Source organism: Leuciscus leuciscus, assembly GCF_965113295.1.
Source record: "Leuciscus leuciscus genome assembly, chromosome: 17".
Classification (NCBI taxonomy): Eukaryota; Metazoa; Chordata; class Actinopteri; order Cypriniformes; family Leuciscidae; genus Leuciscus; species Leuciscus leuciscus.
The window spans coordinates 32,734,079-32,759,833 of NC_138741.1; the positions used below are offsets into that span (position 1 = coordinate 32,734,079).

The 25,755-nt window shown below is 38.0% G+C and overlaps 1 protein-coding gene across 3 annotated transcripts in view; it reads right to left on the bottom strand.

Moving 5' to 3' along the window:
* Nucleotides 1–25,755, bottom strand: part of col12a1a (collagen, type XII, alpha 1a) — an 82,198-nt gene that overhangs the window by 39,773 nt on the left and 16,670 nt on the right. For 2 of the 3 annotated variants that reach the window (XM_082144026.1, XM_082144027.1), the window contains exons 14-26: nucleotides 22,754–23,023; nucleotides 20,682–20,948; nucleotides 20,391–20,583; nucleotides 19,245–19,369; nucleotides 16,340–16,489; nucleotides 15,817–15,936; nucleotides 14,936–15,100; nucleotides 14,406–14,552; nucleotides 11,820–11,965; nucleotides 10,378–10,507; nucleotides 8,375–8,520; nucleotides 3,854–3,983; nucleotides 3,602–3,738 (exon numbers count right to left, since the gene is read on the bottom strand). In XM_082144026.1, the coding sequence (XP_082000152.1) occupies nucleotides 3,602–3,738; nucleotides 3,854–3,983; nucleotides 8,375–8,520; nucleotides 10,378–10,507; nucleotides 11,820–11,965; nucleotides 14,406–14,552; nucleotides 14,936–15,100; nucleotides 15,817–15,936; nucleotides 16,340–16,489; nucleotides 19,245–19,369; nucleotides 20,391–20,583; nucleotides 20,682–20,948; nucleotides 22,754–23,023 (2,126 nt within the window). The remainder of the gene's footprint in view (nucleotides 1–3,601; nucleotides 3,739–3,853; nucleotides 3,984–8,374; nucleotides 8,521–10,377; nucleotides 10,508–11,819; nucleotides 11,966–14,405; nucleotides 14,553–14,935; nucleotides 15,101–15,816; nucleotides 15,937–16,339; nucleotides 16,490–19,244; nucleotides 19,370–20,390; nucleotides 20,584–20,681; nucleotides 20,949–22,753; nucleotides 23,024–25,755) is intronic. The other variant, XM_082144028.1, reaches the window with a different exon arrangement.

Genomic DNA, 25,755 nt, shown 5'->3' on the forward strand with positions numbered 1-25,755 from the left:
AAAAGAAATCAGTAATAACCTCTTGTGAATTTTTCCTGAAAAAGTCGGTTGCTAACACGTGTCTAATGTGACTACACAGGTTCCCAGTACTGGCCGGAAGGAGCTGTGATTACAACATCTTTATCTATTGACAAGCAACATATAAAGAGAAAATATTTTTTATATAGAGAAGATATTTCCATTATAAGACATTAACACCCACCAAACCGCCTAATGTGTGTGTATTTCAGCAGTGGTGTGTAACGCAGTCACTCCTACTAGACACTTTGGCGGGTTGAATTTTATATATAATATATACATTTTTCAATTGTAGTCTTTTAAAAAGGCATCTAGAATTACAAACTAAGTGCAATTTAGTGTTGTCAAAAATATAAATTTTTCAATACATATCGATCCTGAAATATCTGAAACGCTTCCAATCCTCATTTTCTGCAGAATAGATACACGATACCAGCTGTTCTTTCTCTCTCTCTCTCTCTGTCTCTCTCTCATCTCTCCGACAGCGAGTGACACACAAACCCGTCTCTCCTCACTCACTGGTTTCATTTAAACCTGATGAATATTGTTGGTGTGACAGGGCTTGAACTTTGGCTTGGGATTATTTTACTCATTCCCGCAGATTTTGAGCTCATACCCAAACTGCACACATAAAGCCGCCTCTCAGTATAAATTGAGTTCTTTTTCACTGCTTTTTGCACTTTAACAGTCAAATACACACAAAATAATGTCAAAATGCCAGTCTTGGCGAGTATTCATGTAAACAGAGTCATATGTTTTAAAAGAACGTAAACAGTTACGAAAGAAAACACGTGTAACAGTATAATGGATCCGTGCATCAGGTCTTAAAGTGACGGCAGCCTAATATACCTGCTGCCAAATTATGAGATAATACTAAAAATATCTACATAGCAGTTTTTCCCAATGGTATCGACGTCAAAATTGTGGCCAGTGAAAATGCTGAGTGGCTAGTAACTTTGGAAAACCACTAGCGACAAAGTTGCAAAACCAGAGCAAAAAAGTTGATTTCAAGCCCTGCATAGGACAAGCGGATTGAATGGATAGAGAGTTTATGTTTTACCATGAGAGCTCTTAAAAATCAACAAATGGCTTTATAATTTTCCATGTCTACTGCCTTTGATGTGACAGCTCATGCACATCAGAATACTCGCTAGTGAAGGGCTTGGGACTGTGTGCGTTTTTGTCAGAAAGCTTTATAGATCTCCTCAGCCAGCCAGATCTCCTGGTTAGTCAATGCGCATCTGATGCATTTCTTGCTAGAGAAGGGTTGACGTCGAGAGGAACAATGGAGTCTCAATAGTAATAAAAGCTCTTAAAGTTCCAGCAGAAGGTCGGAGCCAATAGCCTCGTGGGCAGCACCGACATATAGCGGAGTTGCGCTTCGGGCGTCCCGAGTTCTAGTCCCGGCTCGTGGACCTTTCGCTTCCTGTCAACTGCCTTATCATAATAAAAGGCAAAAAAAAAAAAAAAAGTTCCTGCAGAAGTAGACCTGATCTTTGATCCAATTTCATATTATCCTCATCATCTGTCAGGAAACACGAGCTGCCGCCATCTGTCGGCCTTCTCAGGCCTCCATCCACCTGGGCCCACATTTGTGCGCATGTTTGTTTCATCTTTTAATCCCAGAACGAAGAGTTATGAGCAGAACTGAGTCATGATTAATGCCTCAGGATGTGAGCAGCGCTGACGCCAAAACTGCCACTGAGAGTTAAAAAAAATTATAGTGGGGAAAAATCCCACCCATAAAATACATATCCCAAAGCACTGGACTGCTGCATGCCACTCCAAACTCCATCTTTTCTTTTTTGTCGGCTGTCTGTTCTAGGAATCTTTTGGTAGATGATCGGCATAACTGAAGCCCTGGAGAGCAGCTGTGCTCTTTCGGCAGCTGCCGTCTTCACTGAGTTGTGTAACGTAATTGCTGATATGTTAAAAGGTCCCAAATCCATCAACATGAGTTTCTTGGTCGTCTGCCTGGATGCATTGTGTAAACAGACAGGAATCTTTCCACAGGAAGGCTTCCACAGTGACCAAGGAAGGCTTTGCACATTTGAAAACAAGATTGTTGTTTCACAGCTGATAAACTGTCCACACAATTAATCCCCAGTGTAGAGCTACTCAAAGCGTGGACACCAGGCCCTCCAACCCGCATGTGGCTCGTCAGAAGATATAAATGTTACATGTGCAAATTACTTTTTCCCTTTGCCATTAGACCTCTACAAAACCCTCTTACTGAAATGTACTGAACGCCCTTTATGCTTTCTGTGGTCATCACACCTGCAAACTACGGACAAGCAAATAAAAAAATTTATAAAATATTGGATTCAGCAGTTGAAGTCATTTGGGAAAATTCTGATATTAGAATAGAATTATATTTTGTTTAGGAGGCAACCTTGTTTTTAAAAAATAACACCAACGTCTACAGTAACTTGCTAAATTGTAAAATGACCGTAAAATCTATGATTTAAACAATTTTACAGTTCAAATAGTATAAAAATAAAAAGTTTTATAAAATGATAAACCTCACATTCAGCCTAGACAGGCTTAATGAAAATGCAAATTCACTCTCTGAACTTCGGTCAAACTTAAAAGCAGAAATACAGCGGTTACACCGGTTATCTGTGTACACAAAGCAGCGCTGCACTTATAAAACTACTTTATTAGGCATCATATGGAGGTAAGATGAGAAAGAAAATGCCATCAAAACTTTTTTTAAAACAGTCAGCTCCATTCAGATATATATTCATACAGGGCTTGACATTAACTTTTTTGCTCACCAGCCACTGTCGCTAGTGGTTTTCCAAAGTTACTAGCCAATCAGCATTTTCAACAGTCACAACTTTGACATCAATACCACTGGGAAAAACTGCCATAAAGATATTTTTTAAATGATCTCATAATATGTCAGCAGGTGTATTAGGCTGCTGTCACTTTAAGACCTGATGCACGGATCCATTATACTGTTACACGTGTGTTTTCTTTCTCAACTGTTTATGTTCACTTAAAACATAACTGACTGTGTTTACGTGAATGCCAAGACCAAGAGTTGCCAAGACCGGTATTTTGACATTATTTTGTGTGTATTTGACTGTTTAAGTGCAATAAGCAGCAAAAAAGAACTCAAAGGCGGTTTTATGTGCCATAATCAAAACAACAAAATCTGCAGGACTGAGTAAAATTATGAGCAATACAGTACGTGCAAAAAAAGTCAAGCCCTGTAACACCAACAATATTCATCCGGAGCAAATGAAACCAGTGAGTGAGGGGAAAATGAGTCTTGGAAGTGTTTCAGATATTTCAGGATCGATATGTATCGAAAAAAAATTCAAAAAATTAATTGCACTTAGTTTATTATTTCAGATGCTTTTTAAAAGACTACAATTGAAAAATGTATACATTATCAAATACAACCTGCCAAAGTGTCTAGTAGGAGTGACTGTGTTACACACCACTGCTGAAATACACACGCATTAGGCGGGTATTAAAGTCAAGCCTTGCATTTAATCATAAATCTCGTGAATGGCTTATTTCAGTGTCAGAACAGCCAATTTCGTGAGTTTGCAGGTATGGGTTATGGCCTTACCTCCTTCGCCTCTCCCTCATCTGGCTTGTAAGTGATGATGTATTTACGAACGGCGCCGGGCGAAGCATCCCAGTCCAGTTGCATTGTGCTGTGGGTAATATCTGTAATCCTCAACTCACCGGATGGAGGAACAGGCACTAAGAAGACGGGAGAGATTCAACAAAAACAAAAAAAACAGACAAACAAACGATGAGAATGTGATAGTCTGCGAAACATCCCTGCTGAGGGGAAGAAAGCCCTAGTGCCACCTACGGGTCACCCCCTGATCAGTGAGAGGGTCACTGGCGTAATCGCCGTGCAGGGCGAAGACGGAAACGCTGTAGGCCGTGTTGGGACGAAGTTTCTTCAGCTGGACATCAGTAACTCTTCCTTTCACACGCATCTGTGAAGGTCAACCACATCACAAATCAAAGGGATGGTGGACTTGTTCACGGGAACATGATGGAAGAATCGCTTATGACCGTGCTGAAAAGACCAGCTTGAATTTCCATATTTGTTTAAGGTGGTCAGTGCTGCTTTGAGGAGGGATTTGAAGGATGAACCAGGGTTTGTATTCACTAAAAACATTTTTATTTATTTTTATTTATTTTTATTTATTTTTATTTATTTTTATTTATTTTTTACGATTACTTTAATATGAAATTACTTGAAATCAAATAAACATTAACTGAAATAAAATCAAATATATTTATTTAAAAAAATTGAGGTAGATGCAAAGGCAAAATATATAATTTTTGTTTAGCTTAAGTTTAGTTTAAACACTGAAATAACTAAAATTAAATTAAAACTATAAAAAAAATGTTTTTATTACAAACACAACTAAATTACTAAAACTTTAAAATTAAAAGACAAATAAAATATATATGAAAAGAAAATCTCATTCAAAATATATTTAAAAAAAAACTATAGTAGTATATTGATGATGCTAAAATAACACTGGGATGTTAACTGAAATGGAAAAGCGAGTGAGATTTTTTAACAAAGAGTTACATAGTTACAGAGGACAGCATTTTTCTTTCTTTAGAAAACCACGATGGATCGTGGCCAAGAAAGTAAACGGGGATCATTTTGATTTCATCTTGACTTCAAGCTATTTAAGAAGACGGGTGTAGAACTGCTGGAGATCATTATCCAAAACACAACATATGCTGGTCTTTTCAGCAGGGCAGTTTAAAGCACAAATACTTTTGAATCCTTTATATAGCTTTCTATAATGGTACAGAGTCTGATTTAAGTCTTGACCTATATATTTTCGCACACAAAAACCACAGAGAAAGTATTTTGTACCTAACAAGCAAATTCTTATAATACCCTCTATTTATTTCTGTATCCCAGCACTGCAAAACAAATTATGTTCTTACTTAGTCTTTTTGTCTTGTTTTAATACAAATAGCTAAATATTTTTTTATTAAAATAAAATGACTTAAGATATTAGGTCTTGTTTTCACAAAAAAATATATATATACTGAAGAAAAAAAAAATCGAAAAAAATTCTTACCCCATTCGTAGATTTTTGTCTTGTAAAACTGAACTTTTTATTTTTTTTTATATCTTTTTTTTAAACAAGACTTAATATCTTATGTCATTTTGTTTCTCAAGTAAATGCATCTTGATTCAAAGATGTTTAGATTTTTGTACTGGAAAAATACTGATTTTATTTATTTTTTCTTTCAGTAAAGATATGAGAGGGTCTACCAACTATAATTGTCTAAACTAGCAGCACAAAATCTCTAAGTATATTCTTTCTTTCTAACGAAAAAAAATGAAGAACAATTTTGAAACATCTGCGCTCTGAGATGAGCCCTGTGGACATCCGATTCTAGCCAGAACTGACGTCGAGACCTCTGGATCTTCTCACTATGTGAAATACTTGAAAGAGAAACTGTGCTAAAAAGCCCAGAGCGCTAATGAGCTGTTATTTTCCAAAAGCTGCAATATAAAGGACCTTTCTGAACCCATTAAATGTAGACCTACCACCTGTGGTATCTACAATATCTCCAAAAATGCTTTCCATTTCCTCTTTCTGCTACAGTATGTCATAGATGTTGACAGATTTGAGCTGCATATGACCTTTGGGTTTCCATTAGAACATGTGGTCCCTTCCAGTAAGTACAAAATTATTTTCATTTACACTTTTTGCACTTATTCTTTAAATATCCATCTTCATATTGAAGACTGCACTACACTTTCTTAATCCGTATCTTTCAGAACAAATATATAAACATTCCTAAAACAAGATACATTTACTTGAGTGTTAATTGAGTTTGTTTAAAAGAAGCAAAAGTATCTGCCAATAGGGTAAGAAATATCCATGTGGCAGATATCTTTTCTTGTGCATTACCTCACATAATTTTCATAAATTTTTCCAGAAAACAAGACTTAATATCTTAAAGTGTTACTTCGCCGATTTTCAACCTGTTTTTTATTGTTATAATGTCGGTATTATATGTAAATGAACAATGTTTATTCATTCTCAGTTACCTGGGCCCATGTTTATTTGTCAGCAAAAGTCTTTTGACTTCTCCAGGGCTTTCGTGAAAATGCCAGTTTATTTCTGTTTAGGCATAAAACTCTGTCGCTGTGAGTTTGAAATGTTGACTACAAACACGGAGGTTTTTCAGATCTAGGCGTTCTCTCCGTATTTCCGATTCTTTGCAGCCTTCAGCCGCTGGATCATTCACTGGAGACCCAAAGTAACTCACTCACGCTAAATGTTTACTCTTTGAATTCTTGCACCTTGGAACAATACAAGCCGATACCTTTATAAACAAAAGTTTGCTAAGTAGTATTTCCTACAAAAGCAAGGCAGAATAGAGTGGTGCAAGTATGACGTCAGAACCCGGAAGACCAATTCACCAATGGGGGTTTAATGGGGTTTTAGGATTTATGTGTAAAATAAAGCTTGACTACACTGTTAAACATGTTTTGTTCTACAACTATAGCGAAAACACGAATTTTGAAGTAGTTATGTTCATTTTTTAAAACGTCTAGGTTACGACTGTAACATCGGAGTCGTTAGGCCAAGGCCCGCCCCCTTCTCGGGGAAAGGGAATGTCTAGGTTACGACTGTAACCTCTGTTCCCTGAGAACAGGGAACGAGACACTGCATCTTTCCGCCATGCCTCGGGCCTGCCTACCAAACAGTCCCTTCAGACGAAAAGATGATTATCACGTTTTGCAAGGCGCCCTTATATACTTCCAGGTCGCACATTAATGAATCATGGGCTGTCGCTGGTCAATATGATTGCCGTGATTTGATAGTAATTTCAGACACCTGTCATGCCTGAGGCGTTCCCCCCTTAGCGTCAATCGACGAGATCCCTTTTGAAAGGGAACTTGTTTCTAATAAGTAACTAGATAAGATAGCTTGGGGTGTGAGTGAGTGCAGATTACATCGTAGAACAAAATGTCAAAGTATAGTCAAAGATATGCTAAAGATAAAGATATACATAAATCAAAAATCCCATACCTTGAAGTAACCAGCGGCGAAGTAGTCTCCAGGGTTCTGACATCATACCTGCACCACTCTATTGGTGCATTCAAGTTCTCCTGGGAAGTTTGTATTTACGAGTTGGGAAGACGTGTTTACGACGTCAGGTGAGTTTAAGTCCCTAATGTTCATGCTAATGTTTTTAATTAGTTTATGAAGCCACTTTACATTGTTATTTTACAATGCTATCATATTTTGTGCAGGTAATAAGCTTATTTTGTAAAAAAAAAAAAAGCTTGACAATAGCTTTTAACATTCAATCACAGATTTGAGCAAAACTTGCGTTATTTTCTAGACGTCGATAAAAAACTATTGCGAAATGACGGCGTTTCCATTAACCCATGTTATGAGACTAAAACGTAATTTTTTCCTCTCGCAATGAGTCATTCCGAAAAATCATGGCAAACGCACTAGCCATTATTTTAAATGGAAAGAGACGTAGGTGTGTTATTCCAGCTTTAATGGCAAGGAAAGACCCTCATACTTGTGAGCGGCTCATATGAGGTGTTTTTCCCTCATTTCTGCTTCAAGGTCTTGATAAATTGTGGCATTTATTTGTTGTTTAGAGTCCAGTATTCCCATGATACTTTTGTCTTTTACGAGTTTAATGAAGAACTCTGTCTCGTCTTCTGTCCAAACACACGAACCTTCTTTAGTGAATGACTTGACGTTTACTTAAGCCCGGTGACCTTTAAATGCACAAAAACTGTTTCCATTGCAGTTTTGCGAAATATTCCTTTTTCGAATTGCCTGAAAAACCTAAAACCTTTTTTGCGATATATGGGAATTTTTGCTAAATTGATATGTTTCCATTGGGCTTATTTTCAATTTCAATTTGCGCAATTTGAAGGTTAATGGAAACGTGGCTAATGGCACTGTTAAAATACCATTAAGTATTGTGATATTCTGCCATGTTTCTCACTGAGACGCCCCTAACTGGTAAACTCTGGGCTAAAAGAAAAGACTTTGTGGTGGCGTTCATGTGCGTTCAATTCATAAATACAATCTTTTCGACATTACTTAAACGCACCATGTTTGACTCTGGCAAGCCTATCCATAGCAGACTGGTGGGGGTGGCCTTGGACGGCAACATGCCCAGTGCATTATGGGTGTTGAAGTTTCCCTACCTACCGATATTTGTCAAAAGGGAAGACAATAGCCTTTTTTCTTTGTTTTCTCTAGTCAGGTCTCAGTCTCTAGTCAAAAAAATGTTTTGCAGTGTGGACAGTTTGAGATTGGGCTAGCAGTTTGGGCAGTGGTTAAACTGTGTGTCGTCACCATACCTCCTGCTCTTTAGAGGGTCTAGTGGCGTTTAGGGCATTGTAGAGAAGCATGTAGCCTGTGGCCCCTTCAGCCGCGTCCCATCTCACATTCATGGTGGTGGAGCGCACCTTGTAGATGTTCATGTTCCTCACAGCACTGAGAGGCACTACAGAGGGGAACATGACTTTTCTCTCTTTCTCTTATTCATTTCGATCCCTGACTATCCTTCTAAGCGAACTGAAGCTCGAATGGGAACATGGAAGCATTCCAGGTGGATTGATGGATGCGTGACCAGGTGGAATGGAATGATAGACGATGGTTGGATGAGAATGATCATGGGATACACGCGTGATGGAAATGATTGACAGACTGACAGACAGACAGATATGCAAATGTCGACATATTCACTGCAAAAATGATTTTCTTACTATGGTATTTTTGTCGTTTTCCTAAACTAAATCTAAAAATTTTTAAATCAAGATACATTTACTTGAGAATCAAAATGACTTGAGATCAAAATAAAGTTTCTGTTTAAAACAAGAACAAATATCTGCCAGCGGGGTAAGAATAATCAACTTAATTCAAAGGGAAACAAAGATTATTTTTCTTACACATTTTTCAGAAAACAAGACTTACATTTACATTTACATTTATTCATTTAGCTGACGCTTTTATACAAAGCGACTTACAATTGCTATATATGTCAGAGGTCGCACGCCTCTGGAGCAACTAGGGGTTAAGTGTCTTGCTCAGGGACACATTGGTGTCTCACAGTGGATTCGAACCCGGGTCTCTCACGCCAAAGGCATGTGTCTTATCCATTGCGCCACCACCCCTATTTAATATCTTAAATATCTCATGTCATTTTGCTTCTCAAGTAAATGTGATCTTGATTTAAAAACATTTTGATATTTGTACTGGAAAACATGTCAAAATACTGAGTAAGAAAATCATTTTTTCAGTGTCAAGACATAATGTATGTACATGAAATCACATAGTGACACTTTGCGGTGCAAAGCAGCATCATGCCGTATGAAACGGTCACATTCAGAGCGCTGTGAAAGGAATATGATGGCATTAGGGTGAAATATGGCAAAAAGAGTACAGCAATAATAGCACGTTTATTAGCAATGTACATTGCGTAGCATTTATTTGCATCTTCTCAGTGTCTGGCTAAACATCCGCAAATCCTGGTCATTTTTAACCAGTAAAGATGATACTAAAATATCAATATGTTGCTTTACAGTAACATACAGTAAATCTATTATGCTCAGCAAGGATGCACTTATTTGATCACACAGTAAAAACACAGTAAAACAGGAATATTGTGAAATATTAATGCAACTGTTTTCAATGGGAATATATTGTCAAATGTAATTTATTCCTGTGAACAAAGCTGAATTTTCAGCATCATTACTCCAGTCTTCAGGGTCACATGATCCTTCAGAAATCAATCTAATATTATGATTTGCTGCTCAAGAAATATTATTATTATCAATGTTCAAAACAGTTGTGCTGCTTCATATTTTGTGGAAACCATGATACATATTTTTTCAGGATAATTTGATGAATAGAAAGTTTTTTTTAAAAAGGCGATTAAAAAAGTAGATTTTTGTTAAAATGTAAACGTCTTTACTGTCATTTTTATCAAATTAATGCATCCTTTACTGAATATAAGTGTTAATTTCTTTTCTTTTTTTTTACAAACGTTAGATATTCACAATACATGTGAATGATTACTGTATATAAATACCATGGTATTTCCAAGGTAAATTTACCATTTAAAATGTTCCAGAAAACAAGATTTTACGTCTAAAAATGATATTACCGTGGTCTATAGAAGAGCAGAGCCACAAACTCATAAATATGTACTTCCAAAACAGCAATTACATTTGTCCATTGTGGAATTCATTCTGTTTGTGATTATGTTTTGCTGTGTGTTTTGGTGTGCTGACACATATTGCTGAGGAATTGGCTCTGGCTGTTCTGGTGAAGAGTGAATTATGGGTAAATGCACACTTACATGTGGTCTCTGTGCCTTTGAGGGGGTCACTGCTCTCCTCTCCCACCACTGAGTAAACCTTCACCATGTACTGCGTCAGCGGGGTAAGACTCTCCAAGACCACAGTCGTCACCGTCCCGTCGACAAACATCTGCAACAGAGGAACAGAATAAAGGTGAGAACACACAAGAATAGGACATGACTGTGTTTGCAATGAAAACAAATGAATCATTTCTAGGTCAAATACAAGTTAGCCTTTCCGAATTGTTTCCAGACTAGTTTTGACTCACATTGTCCTTCTTTGCTCTTTCATTCTGCATCATTTATGTGCATTGTTTGTGGTAATGCATTACAAGTAACGTGCATTAATATGTAATCAGATTACTTTTCTGATGTAACGAGTAAAGTAATGCATTATTGTATGCATGTGAAATGTAAACATTAACGCTGCCCCGCCATCGACGTGTTTTCCCAACAAACAATGTTTTCACAGAAATAGTACAGAACCTCTGGATCCAAAAACAAGCGAAGAAGAAGCAGAAACAAGCGATAGAGGATTGCTTACACACATGTAAGCTAACGCGATCATCAAACATTCAAAAGCATATAAAACTGTGGACTGTGAAGCTTTAGGGGTGTTCATGAACTCTATCTACTGCATCTTTGTTCAGCATTCTGAATTCAATGAATCCAATCCAAATCTTTGACAAGTGATTTACATCAAGTGATTTCTCAGTTTTTTGTTCAAAATGTTGCTTTTTTATGAAACTTACCCACATTCAAGTGTTGATGAAAAAAAAAGAATGCATAAAGCTGGAATAAAATGTCTGTTCTTTCTTTTGATATATTGCATGTTCAGATATTCATAAAACAAAATATTCTGGAGGCCATGAAAGTTTTGTGAAAATGATCAAAAATGTTGCCGCTGGCTCAACATTTTTATTACTTCTCAGTTTGATTAATTTGCTGAAATTTTTTTTTAAACTACTGAATTAAAATGATCTCTCTTCTCCCTAGTCAGGCGTGCGCAGAAACAGAAAAAAAGTACAAAATTAACAAAACACATTATTTACAACTTTCAATAAAACGATTTGTACAGTAGATAATATAACCCTCCAACTCTCTAGAGGTCAGGAAATAAGAAAGCGCTCAGAATATTTATATTTTTTTAAAGAAATAAAGGTGTATGTTATATATAATGCATAACTGCGTTAAACACTTGCGAAAAAAGAAAATAAAAGCCCCGGAAGAGAGTGAGCCTCAGCCAACACATTACTTTACTTAAAAAAGTAACTAGTAATTAGTTACTTTTTAGGGAGTAATAAATATTGTAACGCATTGCGTTTAAAAGTAACTTTCTCATCACTGAAATGATGTTCGATGAGTTTTCAATCCTTCAGTTCTAATCCCTAACCCTAAGCATGAGGAATGGTCATCCTGACCTGGACATGAGGTGCTCATACCTGTAGTGGTTCTCCTCCTGCTGGGCTCAGGTACTCTATTCTGTACTTCTCCACAGGCCCATCAGGGCCGACCCAGGAGGCACGGAAGGAGTAATGGGTCACTTCTGAGGTCGTCAGATCGGTGGGTGGCTCCGGGCCGCCTCCTCCTGTGACGGGTAATGATGGTCATTAGGGTTTAGCCTTTGACCCCCCCACCCCACACACACACACACACACACACACCAGAATTACACTGTTACATGTCTACTGTCATCAGGGCTGTTTCTGAATCTGACCCATAATTCTGTGAAACAAAATCAAGGTTTTCATGATGTTCCTAGTATGTTTTAAACTTATTTCAAATTTTAGAGTTATTTTAGAGTTCAATTTCATAATGTGATGCATTTGATTAGAATAATGATATGAATATTCAAATGATTGACTGTTTTTATTGATCTATTTCCACATGTGAATGGATGATTGGATGCTGTATTGTGTTTTCTGGACACAAAAGCCTTGGTTATATATATATGTAAAATAAATAAATAAATAAACAAAAATATATATATACTGTACAGTATAGTCAACATTTGAAGTGGATCAAAAAAGTTCATCAAAGTTGTTCTAAGGCAAGAATGGGTATTGTTCAAAATTCATGTATAACTTTGATGAAAGGTTTTGATCCACTTCAAATGTTGACTACAGTATATATATTCAATATACAGTAAATATTTGTATTTCTGATCACCCTCTTTCTCATAACATTTAAAAAAAAATCCATCTTCATATGCCAATGCTAAGCTCCGTATGTAAATTGTGGCTAAATTGCAGTGCCATTATGTTGATGGAGTGCTATCAACGGCTAGGTCTAAATACGCTTTTCCTTTTCTTTCCCTCTGTTTACAAAACCGAGCGCCTGAAGGCTTGACCTCTTCGTGATGAAACTTTGACACTCTGATACTTGATCCAGGCGCAGACAGACATTCCAGGCTCCAAAAAACAAAACAAGAACACAGAGGCTAGAAGCAGCCCAGTCAAGAAATGCCCTGCAGTAAAACACTGAAATACAGACCAGCTACTGTTAATACTCTGAATCTTCAAATGATTAGTATTATCTTCTGACACATTTAGAGCACTGTTAGAGAATTACAGTGTTATAGTTCCTATAATCTCCTGAGAATTATTATTATTTTATTTATTTTTTTGCTTCTTCCAGAGTAGCAAAGTAAAAAATGAGACATAGGTTCCCTGTAGAAATTTTTTGCAATGAACAAAATCAACCAGCTCAGAGAAATAATATTATAACATTTTAAATTTGATAGAAGCAAAAAGTACAATATTTAAAAATGAGAGGAAAAAAGGCAAAGCTGTTGGGAAAATCTGAAAATCGACAGTGTAACATCTTTTAAAAGGGAAAGAACTACAATCCCATGAAGCATTGCAAATTAAAAAAAAAAGAAAAAAAAAAAGGATGATACAATACAAACATATTGACTTATGATTGTTGATTATAAACATAAAATGTTTTTGGTTTTTTTTATGTTTGATGAAATATTCAGATATATACAAATGTATAGGTTGCTTGAGCGCAGTGGAATGACTCGATTGCTTTATCCACAATGCTTGATGAGTCAGCTTTTGCAGCGATTTATGATAATGTCATAACTCATGGTAAGTCTGTGTTAAAAGTATTATAAAAATGGATGCGCTCTATTCTATAAAACGGCCTAATGAAGAATAATACCTGTCAGGAAACGCGCCAACAATGCACCTGAACACACCTCGTTGTCAGACCAGCAGCCCATGGGCACAAATGCATTTGCTATTTAAACAACGTGACTAGCAAAAAACATTTGCGTCGCACCTGGCGCTGCATTGCGCAGAGTGTATGATACTCAGGGCCCTGAGTGTTACAGTGATTTTTTGACAGTTAAAGGAGTTTAAAGGGGTGGTTGATTATGATTTCACTTTTTTAACTTTAGTTAGTGTGTAATGTTGCTGTTTGAGCATAAACAACATCTGCAAAGTTACAACGCTCAAAGTTCAAAGCAAAGGGAGATCTTTACTTTTAAAGAAATCGCTTTTTAAGGACTACAACAAACGGCTGGTTGGGACTACATGAGCTTCCTCCCGGGTTAGTGACATCACCAACCCTAGAATTTAAGAGAAACGGTGCGTTTTTGCTCACCCTCAAAAAGTGACATTTTTAACATGCTATATAAAAATATCTGTGGGGTATTTTGAGCTAAAACTTCACATACATACTCTGGGGACATCAAAAACTTATTTTACAGGCATTATACCACCCCTTTAAGGTACTCTATTTTGCATCATGCCTAAAATACACCTTAATGTCCCATTGTAGCGCTTATGTTCTTAATCTTTAATCAAAAGGTAATAAGCCGTTCCTATGAAACAACTTTGCTGTTTCACTAATGTCACCTAGACCTCCATTTTCATATGGACCGCCCACTTATCATTATCCAGTCAATTCCTACTCTACATTTCTCTCATTGACCATCCCTTTTCCCTCAGAAATATTGCATCACAGCGCTGTAATAGTACAACACACAGTCTCTCAGGCCTATTGTTTGATCTCAGTCATACCTGGTCCTTTGACACTGTTACACAGGTTGTCCGTCAGGTCGTCCACGATGTCCAGAAGGAAGGAGAAGTCAGCCACGTTGTACATGTGGATGTCATCGGGATCAGAAGCGATGGCCCTCAGCTCATTCTCATCTGCATTCTTCACACCTGGAGATCACAGAACATGTTAAAGTCAGATATTCAGATATTCAACACGATTAGGACTGCACATGCGCATTGGTTGGTCCAGCCTGAAATATACCCTTTTTTAATGCTATTTGAGCATAAGAAACATAATTTATGGGACAATTCATATCAGATTTTGTTGCTAATTTGAAATATGTTATTTAAAAAGTGAGTTCGGTAAGCAGTTTTTGAGATTTCAGGATTCCCCCATACAAGTAGATAGGACTTGGTCTTGATGCCAGAAACAGCAGCCCAGAGGCTTTGCAAATATGGCCGCCGAGTGAACAGACTTTTAACTCATCATCCAGTGTCTTTCACTTCAGACCGTGAAGTCTTCCTGACCATAAGGGGAAACTTGTTCTTACCAATCGCATATAGTTCAATCCCCTGGTCCCGGAGGTTCTGGGAGTTGACCAAGATGTCATCCTGTGACTTGCCATCAGTAACCAGGACACCGATCTTCCGGGAGTTTGGACGCATCCCAACGTTAGGTTTGAAATTGTTCTGAAGGATGTAGTTTAAAGCAAGGCCTGCAGAACAAGACAATATTGGTAATATTAGTCTAATTAATACACAACATGGCCAAAAGTACATGGACACATTGTTCTAAGTCTAGTGAAGACCAATATTAACCCTATAAAGCCTACTGTATCATTCTTGATACGCATAAGGTCTCTAAATTATGAAAAATTAGTCCTTCTGTAGTCTGATTGATAGTTTAAGTAAATAAAAGGTATTTTATTATATTTTATATAATTGTACAAACATCCTCCTTCAGCTTGTGATTCACTTGTCTTTCAGCTGTGAAATCTGACCTAATTTTTATAAAGTAAACATAAGAATAACTTTGATATTGCTAGTAAAATTTCTACTTGAACAACAATAGCAACTTAGGTTTACTCAAAGATCATTTTTAGAAAAAAAATCTTCTTCAAATGTGAGAATCAAATATGATCATCAGGCTTTTGAGGAAGATTTATTTGTTTATCTTTCAATCATCATTGCATTGCATTGTAACAAAAACTACAGAAATTTGTTCATAAACTAAGCATTAAAATTAGCATTTAAGCATTTAATCTAGCATTATTATTTATTATGTCAGGCTTTACAGTGTTTATGCTACGCCATTCAAAGACAATCTAGAGAACTGATGACAACATGACAACTTTCCACACACACTTTGGGATTTTTCCACCTATGAATGATGCTGGGTCTGATGTATAGATCAGAATACATTATGACTTACCAGTCAGAGTGTTTCCTCCTTTGTAGGGTAGATTTTTCACGGCATCCAGCAGTTTCTGTCTGGTTTCGTGTTCATTCAGGTGCCACATTGTCTTCGGGTCTCCACTGTACTGTGCCAGACCTATAAACAGACAACACAGTGTTCATATTTATACACAGATGACGGTAGCATCTTCTTACATGTTTCTCCCAAAATGTTTAAAGACATAGCAAGAGTATACGCTATAAAATGCATGTGCATAGCAGCCCAGGAGAAATGTTTGAGGTAATACTGAGATTTGATTTTGATTGCAAAATGTGGTATCAGTTTGAGACATTGTTCTTCTGAAACTCTATAAAGCACAGATGTGAGATTACAAATGTCATTTTTAGGAGAAACATATGTCTAGAAGACATATTTTCTCATGTCTAGGAGAAATAATTGCAATACTAAAGAGATCTATTTCATGACTTTTCCTTCCTATGGGTGTCGCTTAGCTCTGAACCTTCTCGCTATTATAGGATTGAGGATCATTTTCTCTTACCAATCTGGACACGATCCGGTCCGATGTCAAAAACACCCACCATGCGACCAATGAATTCCCTTATGGTCTTGAAGTTTAGACGACCGATGCTCCAAGATCCATCAACAAGCAGGATGATATCGGCCTGGGCGGTGGTTTTGCAAGTTACATCTGTACGACCACAGAACAATTCAGTCAGTTAGTTAATTATCATAAAATTTATAATAATAATAATATTTAAAACTAGTTTTAAGCAGTCGCAAAGATAAAAATGGATTGTGATTTGTGAAAAAGGACGCAGATCGAAGCTTAGGACACAAAATATTCACACAGTCATGCCAAGCATGACAAAACCGTTTATTTGGCATTTTGAAAAGATGATACATTTTACATATTGTGTTAAATAACATATTTTAAACTATAAACTCTTTGTTCGTAAGAGACGTCTTGGTCTGTGTCCCATCGCGCTGTCTCTCCGGATACCTGAATGAAGGGAAAAGAGGGGAAAGCGCCGCCCGTCTGGCCCTGCTCAAAGAGAACATGTTGCATAATTGTCTGGTTTATAGATCATTCCCTCAAGCAACAAAAAACATGGATAGATAACACTCAATCGATATAGCCAGCTAATCTAATCTTAAAATGCTGTGGATGTTATGAAATGTTTTATCTAGACACTGTGTGGGAATTTCTCAGTATCAATAAAACGAATTATCTAAGGCTTTAAAAGAGATTTATTGCCCAAACAGGTGTTCATTCTCAAATGTAATGTGGAATTCTCACTTTTAAATTACGACTCCTTGCACCCTAAACACTAAGGCCAGGAACATACTTTAAGCAAGTAAAGCAAACACCGATGCAAACGCTTGGTCAATGCATTGCACGCACACAATCCCGTTGCTATCTCTGCATGTTAAACTAAAATATAAGAAAGTATTTTAACTGTGGAAAAATTAAACACTTTACCTTTCACAAGCTAATTTTTACAATCAATAATATCAATCAAAAACCTTTTCTGCATTATAAGGAAACTAGTAAGTCCACTGGAAAAAGTGCTCTCTGTAATGGAAGAAGAAGAATAAAATGTATGAATATAAATGTATTAATAGCTGAAAGGATCTAGCGCAGTAAAGACAAGCATGGGCTTTATTAAACATGTCAATAGAGCACACATATGTTGTGCTTTCATTATCTTGTGTGACAGCACATAACGTACATGCCATGTCACATGATGATATGATTAAAAGAAAGTGGGGAATATATATTTCTAAAAATAATAATAATATATATATATTTCAGTAAACTTGGTAACACTTGACACCTCAATGGTCCACTTTAGACATTGTACTAACTATAATCTACTAACACATGATTTTGATGCTACCCAACAGACATTCTTAACTTTACAACCACATGTCAACTTATTCTACTAAACCCGAACCTCATAGTCTGAGTCTACTAAAACTCTAATGAGAGTTAGTTGACATGTAGTTGCAAATTGACTTATAGTTAGTAGCATGTTTAAAGTGGACTATCAAAATAAAGTGTAACAGTAAACTTTTATTGAAAATGGATAAAGCAGATGTATGATTTTAAATAGTTGCGTAACTATCAGATCTGCTGTTTCCTATTAGAGTCATGTGGCTCCTTTACGTATAGTGGCCAAATGGCAAAGACAATATTGAAAATCTGCAATTCAAAATCTAATTTAACACTGGAAATAACCTAAAGGTGTTGGGATTTAAAACAAACTAAAAAAAGAAACATCGTGACATAACACGAATAAAAAATATTTAAGATTCTCCACTAAATTTGTGGATTGACCATATTAACTTTGATACATGACCATGGATAACATGATAATCATGTTTTGAACAAACGTGTAGAGTTGTGGAGGCTTGAGTGCTTGTTTCATTAAAGCAAAAGCTCAGACTAAATACTAAGAAATTCCAAAATTCATGTTATTTTATATGAAAGTCCTATTAGTTAGCGCTAGTTCTTGCATTAACATTAACTAAGAAAGAGCAATAAAAATGTTTTACAGTATGTATTATTCTTTGTTGACTTTGGTAAATAAACATACAACTGTTCATTGTTTGTTCATGTTTTAGCTCAGATACAACTTTTGATTCTAATAATGTATTAGTAAATGTTGAAATTGACATTAACTAAGAATAATAATAAATCCTTTGCTCGTATTTATTATTGTTAGTTCATAATGTTGCTAACTAATGTTATCAAATGGAACCTTAATGTAAAGTGTTACCAATTCAACTTGTAAAATGTAACTTTTTTTTGCTGTTGTTGTTAGTGTCTGTCACATGCAAATGACAAGCTGTGCATTACACCTCAGCTCTTGCCTGGGAATATTTCCCTTTCCCTCTCCCGCTGGTGTCGGTCGGCCGACCCTCACCATCGGATCTGTTTCCAATTAGAATCGACATTCCAGGCCAGGGTCAGCAGACCATATGCAAAGCTTTCATTCTGTATGTCACTTTTTTCCTAACCAAGTTGTAAAGCATTGGTAATTGTAAGCAGATAATCTTTCTAGCTCTTGAAATTCAAGAGTCCTTCCATGCGAAGGCAGAGACATGGCTACCATGTGGCGCAGTCACCCTGTCTGCTCTTTCACAACACAATTAGCTGTGCTGAAAGGTATTTGCCATTACTCAAAGCATTAGACTGCAGCCTATTTTTCCGATTCCGAACTGACAAAGAACTTTAAAATGTTACACTTTGTTATATATGAAGCCTAAATGCATAGCAGACCAACAGATTTGTTCCATATATCAAAATGAATGGTGTATGCTAATTGTTTTGGAACACAAGTTACTTTGTACGTAACGACCTCAGTGCTCAGTGGTAACATGAGATCTGATTGGTTAGTTTGAGAGGGTTAAAGTACCAGGGTTTTTTTCATTCATCTTACCTGGAGTTGGAATGGTTGGAGGTGCAGGGGCGTCAGAGAGGGTGGTCTTCTCCTCTCCAGCCAATGGCATACTCTCTCCTCCATCAAACATACCAAACACACTCACTGTATACTTGGTGCCGGCCCTGAGATGAGAGTGACACAGATCAGTCAACAATCTCATTTATCAACCTTATCAATGATCTAATCGATGATCAAGCACAATTTCACTTGAAGTCACACGCTTATAGGAGTGTGACTTCAAGTGAAATTGTGCTTGATCATCGAGGCTTTCCTCTGTTGCCAGGCATGTAAAAAATACTAATGTACTAAGAAATGTACAGGGATTTTAAAAGACCAAATTCAGTATAAACCTAATTGATGATGAATACTTTGTACAGGTAAGCAGATGAGCCCAAAATATAAACACAACAACTTAAATTCAGCTGAAAAGCAGCTCTACGGAAAACAATAGTGTCATTATTCAGCTCAAGTAAGTTCAATGTTGATTCAATTCAAAACAGTGCCAGTAACATTTCTACGGTTTCTGGTTTATTTCTGGTTCATTTCCAGTTTATTTCTACGGTCCACTTTAGACAGTACAGACCTTGCAACTACATGTCAACAAACTTTCATCAGAGTATCAGTAGACGGTCTGCTTAATATCTGCCAACACTTTATTTTGATGCTCCCAACAGACATTCTACTGACTATAAGACACTACTAATCTAACAGTCTACTAATGCTCAACTGAGAGTTAGTTGACATGTAGTTGCAAAGTTACTTATAGTTAGTAGAGTGTCTAAAGTAGACCATCGAAATAAAGTGTTACCACAGTGGTGCATCATAATTAAGCTTAATTAGTCTGACCATCTGGCAGTTAGCCAAGGGCTAATCAGTCTTACTTTTCTGACCAATCAAACTTTTTATGCAACCAACTTAAAGGTATGTCCAGTCTCAGAGAAAAAAATATACAACTAACTCGCAAGACTAGTCAAAGCAGTTTATGCAATTGGCCCCAGGTCTCCATGCCATTCACATGACTGAAAACTATGAATAAGACCATATAGTGTACATTTGATTTCACGTTGGCTTTAAAGGTGTTTTATAGGGCATTTCTTCAGATGTCTGTTAAGTGTTTTATGTGTCTGCTCTGGCGTCTCATACCTCAGCTCCTCCAGGACCACTGTGTTGTCATAGGGGCCTACAAGCAGCTCTCCCAGGTCCACATCCTCCCCAGTGGGATGGAAGGTGACCTTGTAGCCCTTCACATCCCCAGGAGCATGATCCCAGGTCACCCTGAAACTGGTTTTAGTGGGCTCTGAAGTTTGCAGGTTTCTGGGAGCTTTATATGGAGACACTACAGAGATAATAAACAGTTTTGTATTAGACAACAATGGTCAAATACCTTTGGACCTTTAACCTAAACAAGTTATCAAATATCTTCTTTTAACTTACATGTGGTTCCTTCTCCTTGTCTTGCTCTTCCATCACCAAACTTGTAGACGGGAACCACAGTGATATCGTATGTGGTCTGGGGTTGCAGGCGCCTCAAGACTAAAGTGTCGGTGCCTGCTGGTGCTTTGGAGGCCAACTGACGTGTATCACCCTGAGGTTTATACGTCACCCTATAATTGACAACATTGCCGGGTGCTGGTTTCCATGTCACCCGCAAGGATCTCTCGGTTTCTTCTGACACCGTAAGAACTCTGGCAGCGGCCGACACTGTTAGAGAGATAAATGAAAGAGAATGTTAATTAAATGTTGGACTGATTCAACAACAATTCCAAGGGGTCAGGAAAACCAAACCATCTGGATAATGAAAGTTTGTCTGCCAAGATAATCCTGATCTAACACAGGCCACGGATCTCCAAACTGTGTGAAACCAGACATGCCGAAATGGTTGTACGTCATGCATAACGCAGACGCTCTAGGACTGTCTGCAATGTTCTCTTTTTATGCCATGACCGGAGTTTTTTTACGCAGGAGGGAAAGGAATGAATTGTCCGCTTTAATCGGCCCATGGAACACTCTCAAATTGGGAGTTTTATGGATGGAAAACAACACTTCCAAGTTTTCAAAGAATCCCTGTTCCAAAAAGACAGTGCGTTAATGTTGGTCCTGAAGGAGGTAAGGAATAGAGTGATGGCAGAAATGAAATGCAGCAGCCTGAGCCAGAAGACTGTTTTGGACTCAACTGCTGGACTTTTAAGATGACAGACAATAAACAAACAGCAAGATAATCCAATTGCAAATTTACAGCGTGCTTAACCAGCTCTAAACTATTGCTCCATTGATTGCTAAGTAAGAAGATGCAATAAGTGCTGTAGAGTGTGTTGAAATCCTGCATCCTTTGATAATAGAGAACATGTGCAAATCATTAAATCTGCCACTACACACTCTTCTACACCTCTGTACACTACACCATATGTGCAGAGGTATTTTAGAGGAAACAGTGGCAATGACGCAAACCTATGGCAATGGCGCTCTGCCCACGCTTGGTGTTGAGCTTATGAAAGGAAATTATAGTCACTTTTCCCATATCAGAATGAACACAGAGACATTTCTGTATTAGGGCTTTCAGGGACCATGCCATTATGTTGCAGAAAAATTTGCAATTAAACTCGCCTAAACATGAACGATGAGAATAAAACGAACTTTCTAGGGTGTTGAGGTTTGGTGCCAGGGTGCTGCTAAGGTGTTCAAGTTGTACATTTCTATATGATTGCTTGGGTGTTCTAATGGCATGGTCACATTTCATGGGCAAAAAAAGGTCTGTTGTGCATTGTCAATAGTCTAGCAATGCATGAAACACCATTCACACAGAAGTTACTTTCAAAGCAAGCAGCTTTCTGTTTCTAAGCGCATAGAATTCATGTGACCAACTTGAACACAAGCAAGAGAAAAAAATGTTCACCCTCACGTAAGGATTCCAATTGAAAATGACTGCATTTCGCCAGAAGGATTTTGGCGAACAACAGTAGATGTGGCTTCACCTTAAGTGGTTGCTTGGCCATTAATAGGGTGTTCTCAGTGGTTTCTAGGTGTTTGCTTACTGGCCCATCCACAAATCTGTATGATTTTGGGCAGTTCTCCTCTGGCCAGCGAATGAACAGTGTATGATTATGATCCAGGCAGTATTACAGGTCAGAAGTCAGATTGGATCAGAACATTGAGTATATTAATAAGCCTTGTAAGTTTCTGAGGCAAACGACTAAACTCATCTGACTTACGCACATTATCAAGCATCACACATATATTGTATTTGCTAGTAGCTGAGTTTAATTTTAATCTGTGTGCAGACTGTAGACCCCTTCGTTTACTGCTGGCGTTCCACTTCGAATTGGAAGGGCTGATATACTTCATCGAGGTTTATGTGCATGTCAGTGGAATATTCTGACATTATATACAGTATATCAAGTTTTTTCCCTCTCTGGGGTAGGTTACCTCAGGACGAGAGGCCCACCCCAGACTCACAGAGAGCACCCGGTCATGTGCTGAAGTCATTATGCAGGCGGGAATGGACTTACCATCTGTGGTCTCCTCTCCATGCAGTGGCTGCCCCTCCTTACGGCTGTAGGCAGCATAGACAGAAACCTTGTAGCGGGTCTCCGGTGTAAGACCATCCAGAACAGTGGTGAGCGTGTCCCCGGGGACGGTTTTCTCCCCAGCTTCCTCCGAAAACAGGGATTTCCAGGTGACCCGATAAAGACGGACGTTGCCAGGGGCGGCAGTCCAGGATGTTACAAAACTGCTCTCGGTGACATCTGAAGTAACCAGATTCGAAGGTGAACCAAGTTCTGGATGATTGAGAAAAAGACAGAAAATACTTAAAACCGGATCATATTACACACAAAATCTCACAAGGTCTGGTTACAGAGAAGCAGCAATCACTTTCCTGCTAAATAGAAACACCTTAAACCAGGCTACATTGGTTAACTGGTCAACCAGCCGGGTCAAGCTGGTTAGGCAGGTGTGCTTTGATGCTTTTAGAGGGGTTTCTGACACCTAGACCATCTAAGAGACCAACTTGCCAATCACCTAATCCAGTTAGCACCAGTTTGGCCAAGTATAGAGACTGAACGGACCAGCTAAGACCAGCAAAATACTGTCGGCGGGTTTAACCAGGCTACTTTGGTTAACTGGTCGCCCAGCCTGGCCAAGCTGTTTAGGCATGTGTGTTTTAATGGCTTTGAAGAGGTTTCTGATACCTAGTCATGATGGCAAACCTAACATGAATCAGTAAACACCAGCCTTAGAGAGTGGTTAGACCAAGTAAGACAAGCCAAATTCTGTTAGTGTGTTTAAGCTGGGTTTTTTATGCTATAAAACTTGTCATAATATTAATATGAATCATTTTGGATTACATTTTTTTTTTGTGCAGGTTGACAGCCCTGATCCCTCTCTACTTTCGCTGAGGGAAAACACCAGCTTGGACATCCTGCTAAACTTCTCCTTCAGTAATTTGACTTCAGAAAGTCATACATACATTTGAAAAAATAACCGAATTTTCATTATTGAGTGCACTATTCCTTCATTTATCTAATTCTCCACTAGTCTGTCTAAGATGCCGGTAGCTCACAATTGCTTTGATTTGCTCTGTCAGTAATGCATACCATGGAAAACAACTCTGCAAAAATAATCTCTTCCCTGCTGCCACACATCTGTCACCACATCTACTTTCCATTGAACACGAAACCCGATCCATTAAACACAGACTGCTAAAACTGCAGATGTAGCTCTCTTTTTGATCTGCGCCATACCACCTACCTATCTTCTCACTCTCTCTCCTTCTCTCAGTTGTTTGTTGAGTGGGCCGAAGCAGAAGAGAGGAGAGGAGAGGGACCAGAAATTATATGAAAATGTGGGAGTACTGACAGGAGAGTCAATTAAAATAAACCACAGTGTGAAACTTCCACAGGAACGCCTCTCCCTCATCCTCATGTTCTCCAGACCTCAGCATAGTCACCTGTCTCAAACCCATTGAGCTCTGCTGGTCTAAAACACGCCAAACGGACCGTTTGTCAGTCTAAACCAACAGCCCAAGTTAAAGTACAATTAAGCGCAAGTTCTGCGTCATAGCTCAAACATGCACTAGATATCACATAGACCTGGGAGGATAGGGATTGCAAATGACAGGATAAGTGCTTAGGAAAATGATTGTCCCAATGTCTTTCCGGAGAGTGCTCCAATGTCTAATTCCTCAAAAACATCTGTACAGGGTTTTTTTTTTTTTGGAATGTTTTAGACAGTTGGCGTTTCAAAAAAGGGTAAACATTTTGTTGGGAGGGACAATAAGAAAATAAGCTACATTTTCCATTACATTTTCCAATTAATATGTGAGTGGTGGGTTGGAGTGGTACTTGTGTGTGCAAGAGTTGACAAGAGACACACTGCTAAGGTGTTGAGTGGCTCAGTTCTTACCCACCAGGTGAAAAAGTCCGATATTTTAGTAAAGTAGCAGCACACCTCTCCCCAACAAGCCTCACATTATGAGCTAGCATTCATGTTCATAGCACAAACTCTAAAGTTAAAGGTAAAGACTAAAGTTTAATGTCAGGGTTAAGGGTTTGTTCAGATCACTAAGCCAACAGTGATGCGTTCCCCAATAACTAATTCAAGCTGAAACAGACTGAGAAGTTAGGACTCCATGCCAGGTTGCCTGGATCTAACGTTGTTCTACGGCCAGCATAGAGGTCTGATTTTACTGACAGAGCGCAGAGGAGAGCAGATCATATGTTAATGTTTTCTGCAGGCTGCTTTTGATAATTAAAATGCAGACGAACTGCCGATTCGAGGCACGGCAGTGCAAGTCTACTCTGAAACACATGAATATTCATTTGTTTTTGCATCGAGAGAAAATGCAGCCACTTAACTGTGACGCAACAACGCAATACTGTGCATGAGTTTATTAATGATGTCCTGAAATTGTGATGTTTTGAGGCCAGATTAAAACCAGACTACTTTTGGACCTCCACATATGCTATTTTTCCGTCTTTGATCCTTGTTTTAGTGCTCCATCCAAGCAAAATGTTGATGTTAACTGAGAACAGGAGTTCTAGCACTAATGTGACTGTCATCCTAAATTATTTCCCTTTGGAAAGGTTTGGAGTACCTGGAAGCAAGACAAATTCTCTACTGCTGTGTCCTTCAGTCGAACACATTCTCTTGACAATAGGTCTGACCGCCTTATGCACATCAAGTAATTTTTTGGCCTTTTGCCTTCATTTCGATAGGAAAGTGCAAGGGTAGACAGGCATTGGGAAACAAGGTCAGGAAAGGACCTCAAGCTGTGACTAGAACTTTCCAACTTGCCTACAAGGCTATGACTTTGACTGACCACCTTATGCATATTAAAGACATGTTCATTCAAAATCTTCATTCAAACCACATAGACAGTCATTTACATACATTCTTCCAGCAACCACATAATTTACTACACGGCACAAGCTCTCTCAGTTTACCTCTGATGATTCATCAGCCAGTGAGATTGCTTGCTCAACATTTAAATAGTCTGGTTCAGAGTTTGCTG